The following is a 12,881-nucleotide window of genomic DNA, read 5'->3' as shown; positions in this document are numbered from 1 at the left end:
TCAAGACCCTATGTGATGTGGCCTTTTGCCACCTCTCTGACATTCACTGTCCTGCAGAAAACTCTGTCCTGGCTCAGTCTGCTTTGGCCTTGCACGTGCCACACACAGCCCCTCTCCTGGCCTTGCCTTTTGCTGTGCTGTCTGGTATGAATGCTTACTACTCACCCTTGATTTCTTTCAAGTCTTTACTCACAATCAGTCCTTCAGTTTTTTCTTAACTGGTATTCTCCATATTTACTTTTTGGTTGTTCATTTATTTGAGGTACTATGTACCTTCCTACTAAATGTAAGCTCTTTAAGAGAAAATATCCATTTTATATATTGTGTTTTATATACTGTTTTGTAGCTATTGTCTAGGGAAAAAAGCCTGGTATGAAAATGTCACTCAATAAATACAGAATGGATAAATTTTCACATTCTTAAGTTTAACTTTCCTGAAGGCAGAGTTCCTTGATTTTTTTTTTTTTTTTTTTTTTTTTTCCCCAAAATTAAATTTTTAGTCCCACAATTCAATATTTTTTGTATAGTTAACTTGGCTGATTTGGGGTCTAATACATAACCCAAAGAATGCTACTATGTTGTTTTCTATGTTACATCCCTAACACCAGGTTCATAGCAAGGAGAGGCAAGGAAGGAGTAAAGTGGTGCAGAGACGGGGGTGGAGACGAGAAATGAAGGAAAAGGGAACGCAGAATTCTAAGGTCAGACAAAAGGAAAAACAGACAGAAGGATCAGGCCCTGGTGTGCATGAAAGAAAGAGTGCAGGGCTCCGTCTCCACCCCACACTCACCGATGGCCAGGGTCATCACGTGGAGATGATTGCGAATCAATTTCACCACCTCACTTTTCTGCAGGGGTGTAGCTCGGCAGCAGACCACAGCTTGGCACCAACCAGTCAGCTCCAGGAACTGCTTTTGCAGACTCTCCTGCAGGGCAAACTCCAGGGTTTTCCCAGTGATAATGAGTCCAGCACGCCCTGAGTGCTGGAGGACAGAAGGCTGAGGGAGATCTTTTCTTAATGATGCTTGGTCTGGAGAGACTGGAATTTTCCTTTGAAGTTCTTTCAAAATTGTACTCATCAGCATCTCACAGGCATCCTTGAACAAAGCAAACATAGTTAACTTTGGGGCTCAGTTGGAGAGTTGGCTAAATTTTTCATCCTCTTTCTTTAGCAATTGCTGGATAAAGGCCACTTCAAGTAGAGAACAGTTACTTCCAAGACTTAACAGCGCTTTCAAAGAGTTCTGTGTATGTGGAGGCATGTTAGAAGGAAGGCGAGGCACTTAAGCAGACATTCCACATGTTAAGCAAACATGTGACCCCTCTGAGCCTCAACTTCCCCATTTGCAAAGGGCACATCTCTATCTTAGTGCTGTTGCGAGGACTAAGTGAGAAAATGAGCACAGAACTCCTATTTCAAGGCACGATATATAGCAGACATTTCTAAAAGTGAATAACTTTTATTCAACACATTAATTCATTCATAAGTATTTGGTGAGAAACTATGTAAGAGAACATATTCTGGGCTTTGAGGACATGGTAGTGAACACAAGCATTTGGTCCTCACAGAGTTTACACTGTGATCAGAATATTCTTAGACACTTATCACATCTGGTTTGTATATATTCGCAATCTACATGAGTTAGGGAGTTCTTTAGGAGCAGTTATCATTTTTAATTTACTGATCTCTTCTATGTTCTGGGCCTTGAACTCAGGATCTTACACATGTTAAGCATGTGCTCTGCCTCTGAGCCACATCCCCACCCTTAATTCACTTTTGAATATTTCATAGTTCATAAAAGAGGGCACATCTATACTGAATAAATACACACTGAGTGAATTCTGCTCAGAAAATTAACAATAAATTTACTAGAGATTATTGTGTCAAATAAGCACTAAGGACAGAGCTCAAATCCAGAAGTGGGAAATTTAAACCTATACACTCAGCCTGGAATAGTTTGCCAAAACAAAAGCCTACCATGCAGTGACTTTTAACTTTCCTCTAAAATGCTGCTTTACCAAGCACTTCTTACCTTATACACCAATACACAAGCACTAAGGAGGTAGATACGGATATGTAGATGTGATACTGCAAAGACGTAATGATTATATTAATTATAATCAAAAGATCTGCTAAAATTTGCATGTAGTTTGCTCTCCTCAAAACTCATTCTGAGTCCAATGTTATTGATCCGTGGTTGGATCTTTACGAGGTAAGGTGCTGTGGATGGTCATCAGGTCATGACTGTTGTTGGAAGGGATTAGAGTAGGTTGTCTCATAGGAATAGATTAGCTCCTCTGGGAACAGATGGTCATAAAGGGGTTAGCTTGGCCACTTCTTACCCTTTTGCTTCTTTTCCTGCCAAATAAGCTTTTCCTCCACTCATTATGTATGCATATATCCCCATGTGATGTTCTACTCTACACCCCGAGACTCTCTACACCCTAAGACTGTCTACTATACACCCCGAGACTCTCTACACCCCGACTTTCTACTCTATACCCCGAAACTCTCACCAGAAGCTGAGGCTGGCACCAGGCTTGTTTGAATTGTGAGCTAAATAAACCTCTTTTTAAAATAAAGTACCCTGCCTCACATGTCTTTTCTAGTGCCACAGAATAGTCAACACAAGATTCAACTATAAAGTGGAGCTACCTGACTACATGTACCTTAGAACAAATTTGATTCCATATACCTCTAAAGCCATGGAGGAAAAGTCAAAGATGATCACTGTATGTTCAAAACACTGTAGTAAACATTAAAAATTTTCTTCATTTGATGAAATTAAAATGGCACAATTTAGAGATGAGCATACCTTTCTACTTAAAACCAGTGTTTCCTTCTACATGAGATGGTGTTTATAGTATTTAGAATGAAAAAGAATGTAGGTATTACAATACATTCATTTTTATGTGGCACAGAGTTTGCTGTCTAGGCAGATATATTTTATGATATCGTTGTGAATTTACCCATAGCTTCATGATTACACACAGATGTTCAATCTATGTGTGTGTTTGGTTTGTTAGCAGTAGACACACCCACACAGTCTTCAGTTTTGTGAGTTCAGCTACTCATTACTATTTATGTAACCTGATTTAGACATTACACAATTTGACCATGTATTGAAATATCACATAACATCCCTTAATATGTTTTTTTTAAAGTATCAGTTAAAAATAAGTTCATTGCCGGGTGTGGTGGCGCATGCCTTTAATCCCAGCACTCGGGAGGCAGAGGCAGGTGGATCTCTGTGAGTTCGAGGCCAGCCTGGTCTCCATGGTGAATCCAGGACAGCTGGGGCTACAGGGAGACCCTGTCTCAAAAATACCAAAAAAAAAAAAAAAAAAAAAAAAAAAAAAAAAAAAAGTTCATAAGGCTAGAGAAATAGCTCAGTCAGTAGTGTTTACTGTGCAAGCATAAGGATCTGAGCTCCATCCCAGAACCCAGGTGAAAAGGTTAGATTGTAGTAGTGGTGGTGGTGGTGGTGGTAGTGCTGCTGCTGCTGCCACTGTCTGTAATCCCAGCACTGGGGAGGCAGGGACAGGTGGAGAATGGAAGATCCCTGGAGCTCACTGACCAGTCTAGTCTAATTAGCAAGCCCCAAGCCAAGTTGTCTCAAAAAAAAAAGATGGCCCCCAAGGAGGAACACCTGAAGTTGACCTCTGACCTCCACATACTTACATGCATATGCACATACGTGTATCAGTACACACACATGAACAGGTGCTTACACACACATGCGCATGCACACACATACACACGCACGCGCATGCGCAAATAAATTTAGTTAATAAAAAACGAAAACCAGCACAGAACACTAAAAGCTTAACAACATGCCAGTGAACCCTAGCTAACTGACCCCCTGATAGTTACAATACTTATTATTTCCTAGAAATAAAACAACCTAAAGCAAGGTTTTCACTCTTGGCAGCACTGATATATGGGCTAGATAATCCTTGGTTGTGTGAGGGGCTGTCCTGTGCAGTATAGGATACAGAGGCCTCCTTCGCCTCTGAGAACTAGAAACTAATAGCACTCATCCTTCCTCTAGTTGTGTCAACCAGAATGTCTCCAGGTATTGCCAAGGATCCCCTGGGGATCAAAGTTACCCTTGGTTACAAAGAGTGACTGACATGCCTGATCTAGGAGATACTATACCCCACTTCCCATGGTCACCATGTCTTCTACACAGGAAGCACTTCTGAAAAATACAGGAAGTCCCAGGCCCACGAGGCATTCAACATTCCACCTATTTTCTCATGTGTGCAGAGTCAGGGCTATCTGGAAGGTGCTCAAAGTGTCCAGAGGTTTTCTCTGAGGGACAGAGAAAATTATTTTATCTTTTCTAAATGGTTCCTTGTTTCAATGTTTAATGATGACCATGTATTATAATCTTAAGACAAAACTTTTGCCTAACGAAACCCTCTAAGTCAAGCACCAGTAACTAATTACTGTTCTTGTTTAATTATTCATGCATGTATGTATGTATTTCTCTGTGTATGGGCACATGCATGCCATGGTGTGTGTGTGTGTGTGTGTGTGTGTGTGTGTGTGTGTGTGTGTGTGTGTGTAGGTCAAAGGACAACTTGAGAGAGTCAGAATCCATTCTCTCTTTCTACCATGTTAGTTCCAGGGATCAAACTCAGGTCCTCAGGCTCGGTAGCAAGCACCTTTACATGCTGGTCTATCTTGCTGTTCTTAATTACTTTTTTTCTGTCTTATTTTTCTTTCTTCTTTTTTTCATGCTCACTGAATCTCTCTTATCGATAGATACATTAGATAGTACATGTTTTTTAAAAACCTATTTTTATGTGTATGATTGTTTTTCTTGCATGTGTGCCCCATGTGTGCCTGTTGTCCTTGGAGGCCAGAAGAGGGTGTTGGGTCCCCTGGACTGGAGCTACACGTGGCTGTGAGCTGCCATGTGTGAGATGGGACCTAAACCTGGGTCCTCTGCAAGAGCAGGAAGTGCTCTTAGCTGATGAGTCATCTCTCCAGCCCCATGTTTTACATTGTGTAGTTGCTACTGACGTTGAAGACCCACAGGAGAAAGGAGACCCACGTCTACAGAAGCCTTTCGGAAAGCTGACATCAGAATCTGGATGCTGCATTTATATTTTATACTTCCTTTATTTTGCCCACAACTACTGTATGGCATCACTGTCCAAGGCAGGCAGGGGAGAAGTGCTGGCAGGGCAAGTAACACCCAAGGGCCTACACTTGGTCAGTAGAAAGCTAAACATATGACTCAAGCCACATCCTTTTTTAGTGATTAAATGACTAACCTCTGTTGGTACTGGGTGCTGCCTGGTGGTTGTGATTATGGGCTCCATGGCCTGCTGTCAAGGAGAACCCACTCTCTTGAATAAGGACAACTCTTTTCTCAAAACACGTCATAGAGCCGATGGAGCCTTGGCCATGAAAACAACTGACAAACCGACATCAGCTCAGAACCTGATCCCACAGAGTGGCTCCCTAAGACACCACAGAAGGCAGGATATATTGACAGAATCATGCTACCGCTGACTCTTTCATGGAAGGGAGGAGGGAAAGGTTCTTCAAGCAAATAATGTGTAAATGTCTCAGAGGGCATCACTCTACTAGGGACCTTCTGAGAAAACTAAAATGCCCATTTAACTGATTGGAATGTTCTGCCTAGAGATTAGTGGGAGGAAAAAATGGACAGTCCAAAATCTTTTCAATTCTTTCTGCTATAGCAATTCCTTTTATTTTTATAACTGTTGGCTATTCTCAGGAGCACTATCTATGAATTACCCCTAGAGGGCAGGATGATGCTGAGAGCCTAGTTTTAGAATTTATCATAAAAATATCTAGCTACTGATTCCAACAGAAATGATTACTTTGTCTTTGTCAAATTCATGGTAATACAGTGAGAATGCAGGGGCTTGGGGGGCCCTCAAAAGAAAAAAAAAAAAACCTTCCTTTTAATGCCTTTATTCAACTATGATCTTTCTGAATCAAGCACTTAGAAAAACTGGCATCCTCCCAAACATGGGCAAGGTCACCAGGAAGCACACTATCAGAAGCTAAGGGTTATCAGCTTTTCTTTCTCCTTGCACACATCAACCTCCAAATGCTCCACTGGCTTTGTATAAACAAAAGAACTGGCTCAGTCTCATTATGCATACTTTACTCTGGGTATCCAGGATAAAGAGCTTGGCATTTGGCTCCAGGAGTTTGCATGCATAAGCTATGTTGACAGCTGTTTCCTGTTTGTCCCCTGTCAGCATCCAGATCTTGATGCCAGCTTTCTGAAGGGCTTCTATGGACTCTGGGACTCCCTCCTGCAGACGGTCTTCAATGCCAGTAGCACCTAAAAAATAATTTAAATGAAAAAAGGCTCCTAAGAAACTAAAGCCTCCTGAAGCTCACGTAGCCTATAAGTGAATCCTATGCATTAGCCAATTCAGTTTTGTGCCTAGACACAAACATAAGTCATGTGCAAAGTAGTATTTTGGGACTAAAGCATCAAAGATCAATGGGCTTAACAAACAATTAACCTCCTTTCTCCCACATTCTTATTTACAAATTTAAAGTTTGATTCAATTATTTATGTAATCTTACCCTGAATTCCACCATTCTATTGATATTCCTGAGGAAAAGGACAGGCTTTTAAAGAACACTCTTGCCAATAAGACACAATATCTGTTTGCAATGCTTTTTTACCAAATAAGTCCACAATGCTTTTTGGAAAAATTGGGGTCAGGCTATAGAATTTATGTTTCCCCCAAAATAATATGATATATATATATATATTCTATTCTATAATACCTGATAGTCAAGCAGATTAACAATTCTACAGACAAACTTGCAGATTTTTATGGGTAATAGATACTAAAAATCATGCCCCATCAAATCAGGCCAGATTTTTCTGCCAAATGAATTTTGGCACTAAATCCACAAGTAATTTTTTATTTTGGAAGTGCAGATGAGGAAGTATACAGCTAAGCTACTGACACTGTCATGAGTAAATTATTAATACTGATGAAGGAGCCTGATTATTCTATTTGTCAGATATTAAGTGAGATCATTTTGTCCCCTAAATAGAGGAATGGAGCCCAGAGGCTGGTCTTTTGGTGTGCTGGCCCTTCTATTAGAATCTAGATCTCCAGGCTGTAAGGCAGTGTTTCCCAGTTTCACTGCCCTTCAGCATTAGTCAGGAAGTCCTCAACAACTCCAGTGTCAAAGTCACACACCAAACCAAATGCATAGGAATGCCAGCACATAGAGTGTGGGCATTAAGATTGTTTAGTTCTTCAGTGATTCCAAAATGCAGCTCAGCCTGATAGAAGAGGTGTCCACTGGGCAATTCTGGCTGAAATCAGGAAAAGTAAAGAAGAGAAATAGGCTTGTCAGGTCAGTTACAGGTACAGAATTAGGAATATGGACCCTAGAGTTAGGAGAGTTTTTTCTGGCTTCTCAGTTAGTATATGTGCACATGACCTTGAACAAGTCATTGAACTGCTCTATGCTCTATTTCTTCTAACTAAGATGGATATTTGTTGTAAAGATTTAAGAAGATAACACATGTTTAGGATGTCATACAATTCTTTGCAAGGCACTTTAGTTTGCTGCCCTTGAACCAGTATGCTCAGTTGGCTTTGTACTCTACATGGAGTGCAGCAGTTTTACACCTTACTGGGCAGATCCATGCTGCTTCCATCACAAATGAGGTCTTGAGTTCACTGAAGTGGAACATAGACAGGAATGGACCACAATTTGTGAAGAGGTAAAGTTCGACAGGAGAGAAAGGACCAAGTATGTTTATTAGATCCACGGCAATAACAGCATTATTTACCTACCAAGTAATGTCAGTTTGTTCTCTAGTCTCATGGCAGATTCCACTAGCAGTTCTTCCCTGTTGTCAATGCTGGTTTCAGCTAAAAAGTGGTTCCTCAGCCAGTCTGCATATTCAGTGTCACTCATGACCTAAGAGAGGAGAAGAAAGGCTGGGAGGCAGTCCATGCGACCTTATAAAGTTCTACAGACTGACCTGGGGCAAAATTCCATGGCCTCAAACCATCAACTTGGTTTAGGAATTCCTCCCTCTGGGCAAAGTCATGCTGGGCCTATATCCCTTCACCACCTGGACACAAGCTTCCCAAACTGATTTGAGTGAGTGTGATGCTGATGGTGGAGGGACCCAACCACTTAGTATTTCTGGGAACTGTTAAGCACTGTCCATGGTGACAGTGGTTAACTTATTTAATTATATCAGCGCACATGTAGTTGGAACAAGACTCCTGTTGGTGGCTAAATTCAGGGTGATTCTAACAGTGCAGCTGAGAAAATGTCCTCAGGCTTGTTCATATGAGAGATTCTATAGCCAACAGAACACCTGATGTCGTCTGAAGGTTTGTTCAAATGGCTAATTGTCAGAAAAAGTAAGGAAGAGCCCTGTGGATGAGGCAAGGTTTTATTTCCAACAAAGAAATAAATAGGCCTCTTGGAGAAGGACCCAATAATACATCTGCTGTCTTTCTTTACCATGAAGGACAACTTGGGGTTTCAGATAATACAAAGCAGGGTAGAAGGGGGGGGCAGTGAGGCAACTTCTCTCTTACATACTCATCCTTGTCTACAACATAATTTGACTTGGAAAAATATGACATTTATTGGGATACATTCCATTGAGAAGGTAGACTTGGTTTGACCTTGAATTCCCCCATTCTTTCAATGACTGTGTATCAGACATGCATTTGGTTAGAGTTGGTTGACTGGGTTCATTGGGATCCTCAACAGATCCAATCCCACTTTCCCTCATGCAACAAATAAGACCTCAAACCTGGGTAGTCAATGAGAGGTTTGGGTAATAGTATTCTTCAAATCACTTTTTGGAGCTCTGCTTCTTTCTCATAATTTAGCTTTTTATTTAGAAAGTACACACTCTGTCTCAAGAATGTTTTCAGAAACAAAGAATCAAAGCTGAGATAAAAATCTAGCAAATTTACCTGGGTTTAAAGACCAACTTATGGGCAGATAAGAAAGGATAAATAAATTACCAAGACCTTGCAAGAGAAAAAATGAAGGCCGATCTCTGGCTCATTCTTTCCAAATCACATTCATTATTATAAAACAGAGGGAACAAAATGCACATGGTTCTCAGGGAAGGAAAATAATATTCAGGGATTTTTATTTGTAGAGAAGCAACTGTTTACAAAGGACATTTGGACTAAAACCTGAGAGAATTCTGAAAATATAATGTTTAGGCACCCAGCAAAACACTTTGGAAACAAAAATCTATCCCAGTAATACATAGAATGGAGGGGCTATGAAAACGGACCCAGTCTAAGGAATCCCATGGGGTACCTGGATTGGGGTCTGACAGGTACATGCTTGTTTTCAGTAATGGTGACTAAACCGGAGGAGGTACCAAAAGCGGGGCACACTCGGCAGTCTCACCTTCTTCGCTATGCATAACGTGCGCAAGCCTCGCTTGGCATACTCGTCCAGGTGACTCTGCGTTTTCTCCCTTATTCTCATCTGCTGTTTTTCCAGATTTGTTCCATCTGAAATCATGAACAGAGCACCATTATTCCTACCAGTCTGCCCAATTAAGCATATGTTTTTGAAAACTGACAGTTAAGTTCATAACAAAAGACACTCTAGCTTTTAATCTAAAATGTGTACCTATGAAAGGAACACCCCAGCATAAGTCTTTCCCTTGATTCCCTCCCTGCCTTGGGCAGAGGAAGTACCAAGGATTTGATACAAACACTGCCCCTGCACTATCCATAGTAACAGTGACATGATGAGAGTCAGTGCTTCCTGCCCTCCCCTGGGCAACTGTCCCTTGTTAAACACTTGGCTCCTCCTGTATTTCACACAGAGTGACACTAGCCTCTCAGGAACCTATAAAAAAGGTATTATAATAGCCATTTTCCTGAAGACACAGGCACCAAATAGTTATTCTATCAGGCTCAACCAAAGATTCAGCTCAACTACAGACTTAGCTCAACTAAAGATCTGAACTCAGGTCTCTGCAGCTCCCCAACTGATTTGCCTCCCCACCAAATTCTAGACTTTTCAAGAGTGACTTCACAGCCTTTATCAGAGCACCAGAAGTGGTCCCTAGATTCCCCAGCCCTTCTTACCAATCCTACGCATGGCCATGGCAGCTCTGTATAAACCTACCTGGGGCCGCTGACAGCAGCTCCATGATGGCAGAATCAGCACCCTTTGTATATACCACGACTTGTTTGGAAAGAGGGTGCCGGACCACAACAGACATTCTTTTCCTTACTGAGTCGAAGGGTAGAATGTGTAGGAGTTGAAATGTTAATGATCCCAAAGCAGCGAAGTCCACCATGACCTGCTCTGGGGTTCGAGCCTGTAAAGTGCATTGGTAAGCCCTGGCGGCATACACTAAGGCTGCTTCGTCTGGGCTCTCTGCCTCATAACACAGGTTGGAAGCCAGGGGCTGTCTGTCCAGGGCTTCTCCTGTGTCAACCGTGACTCCTGCACCATGGTTCGGTTCCTCAATTTCTGTACAGCATGCTGTGTTACCAGCTTGGGGACTCTCAGTTACTTGGGAAGACTCTTCCTCCATAGGAGAAGCCAGCTTCATTCGATTAAAGAGAGAGAGTCTGCTCACAAGGGCACAGGGAACCCCAGAAGTTGGCTCTTTCCCACCGGCAAGGGACGGTGAACTTGATCTTCGGACAGACAATTTCTGGAAGAGGTTTTTAATCTCTTCCAAGGATTTAATGGGCATTCCACTCAGTGAAGAGAACCCAATCTAGGAAAGAGAATGCAAGAAGGGTTCACCTACACACAGCTGAAAGCAGCTGAGCAAGACCCTGAAGGCCTACTGGGAAGAAAAGTGAAAGTGTTAAGACGCCTACTGGGAAGAAAAGTGAAAGTGTTAACACGCCTAGTTTTGAGAAGAAACCAACCAAAAGGTTAACAAACTATATATTTTTCTTTTACTTCTCAGAATCTATAAAAAGTTGTCACCTCGACATTCAAAACAAAACACGTCAGTAAATAAGTAGATTGAGAAGGAGGAGTTACCAGCATCTCCTCATGAATTTGACTCTTTACTATTACAGAATTTGTACTTTCTTTTCTTTAAATGTTTTTACGTCAGCAATTAAACTTATACTTTAATACCAATCATGGAAGATCATTTAACTGGCTTCTAAAATTTTCTCATTCAGAACTAGGTGAAAAATTTTAAAGTTTTCTTCTGAAAATTACTAACTTTATGATAATTTGAAGGACTCATACTGTTCAATTTTTGACGTTGTCAGCAGCTCAGACATAAAAGAAAACATGTGACCTGGCCACTGGTGAGGGCTCTGTATTCTGAGGAAAGTTGCTGTTCACTGGCTTTCCACCATTTAAAAAAAAATTTTTAAACCAATTTATCATGAAAAAAATTATTATCAGAAATAATAAAAGGGTAGTAAGACATTAAGAGAAACATCGGTTTTAAGATATCACGAAGCGGTGGTTCTTTATGCGCACAAAGGTTTTCTTCCAAGTTGTAAACTGTTATGTTCTTTAGGAATAAGGCAACAATATTTTGTAAACAGAAAGCACCAAAAGAGTCCAACTTTAGAAACAGGTATATGAGAAAAATATTATATAGAAGAAATTGTTTTAGAACCTGTGATTTATTCTCTAACCACACAATCACTTTTTCAAGAGCATTTTTCTAGGCAACGCCTTGTAAAATACAGCCTCTGATCAGGTGCAGCTTAATTGCAAGTAAATTACTTTTATGTTAAAGTTGACCACCTCTGAAGTTGCCAAAAGAAAATGGTCTGATGGAAAATTAAAATTTAATTGGATTTCATTGTAAATTGAATTTTAAGTGGCTGTGTGGGAAAGGACAGTTAGATATCAAGAGGTTAGCACAGCCACATAATAGCTCACCGTCCTCTACAATAACTTTTTCTCCTTAACTGAAATGAGTTTTCCCTGAATTCTAAGCTAAAACCAGAGCAAGTATCCAGCTTTTTAAAGGAACTGCAGAATCTTGACACTTCGTATACATAGATTAAATTTTAGACACATTGAGTTAAAACAAATGTAGCTGGACATGAAGAAAGTTCATCATAGTTAGAATAATTACTCTAATACTTTAGATTCTGTTTGATGTCAATCATAGGATGTCGATCTCAGAAGTCTCAATGACAGTGTCATCTTGGAAAGGCAGTGAAGGTAAAATGAAAGTTCCCATCAGCTCTGCTGTTCCAGGCAAACTGCATAGCAAGCTGAGTCATACTTCCTAGCTCAAATCCTACCTCCCCACAAACTGGTTTTGTGACCTCAGTTAAATCTCTCAAAGGCATCTATAAAATGAGGGATAGCAGAATAAGAGTGCCTAGCTCATGGTGCTCTGGAGATGACTAAACAGGTTAAAACCAGTAAATCATCTAGACCATGGTAAATACAGAGCCAAGGACAAGTTCTGAGTAAATGTAATGTACCTGCTATTTTTGCTGCTATTATTATTTTGCTGCTATTATCATCACACAACAAGACTGATACAGACACATGTAAACTCAAAGTTGTCCTCTGTGGAGAAAAGAGTTTACCTTTTGTCGAGGTTGGTTAGGAGCGGAAACCACCACTGTGTTGCAGATGGCCAGTGCAATAAAGAAATCCATGATGTACAAACTCTCCAGTGGTGGACTCTGGGGGGCCCCATCCAATGGGGTAAAGAGCTGAGGACTAATCTGACTAAATTTGTCCAAAAGCCTGGTGTCTGGTACCACATCTGTTTCCTAAAGATCCAATATGACAAAGTATCGTTACTAACATAAGACATAACTTTTATAACTGGAATCTAAATGAAGCATAAAAATGATACACTTAATTTGAATTTTTTATTTATTTATTGTGTGTATGT

General features: G+C 40.7%; 1 protein-coding gene across 6 annotated transcripts in view; it reads right to left on the bottom strand.

Annotated features, from left to right (window-relative positions):
- The window catches only part of Atp10d (ATPase phospholipid transporting 10D (putative)), a 92,141-nt gene that overhangs the window by 15,520 nt on the left and 63,740 nt on the right, over positions 1 to 12,881 (bottom strand). For all 6 annotated transcript variants that reach the window (XM_029565703.1, XM_029565702.1, XM_029565700.1 and 3 more), the window contains 6 exons: positions 12,568 to 12,756; positions 10,157 to 10,760; positions 9,425 to 9,531; positions 7,825 to 7,951; positions 6,151 to 6,335; positions 791 to 1,097 (listed from right to left, as the gene is read on the bottom strand). In XM_029565703.1, coding sequence (XP_029421563.1) covers positions 791 to 1,097; positions 6,151 to 6,335; positions 7,825 to 7,951; positions 9,425 to 9,531; positions 10,157 to 10,760; positions 12,568 to 12,756 — 1,519 coding nt within the window. The remainder of the gene's footprint in view (positions 1 to 790; positions 1,098 to 6,150; positions 6,336 to 7,824; positions 7,952 to 9,424; positions 9,532 to 10,156; positions 10,761 to 12,567; positions 12,757 to 12,881) is intronic.

This window comes from Nannospalax galili, unplaced genomic scaffold (assembly GCF_000622305.1).
Source record: "Nannospalax galili isolate Female #2095 unplaced genomic scaffold, S.galili_v1.0 scaffold318, whole genome shotgun sequence".
NCBI lineage: Eukaryota > Metazoa > Chordata > Mammalia > Rodentia > Spalacidae > Nannospalax > Nannospalax galili.
The sequence above is the reverse complement of the archived record's forward strand: the minus strand, read 5'-3'. Positions and strand labels throughout refer to the sequence as shown.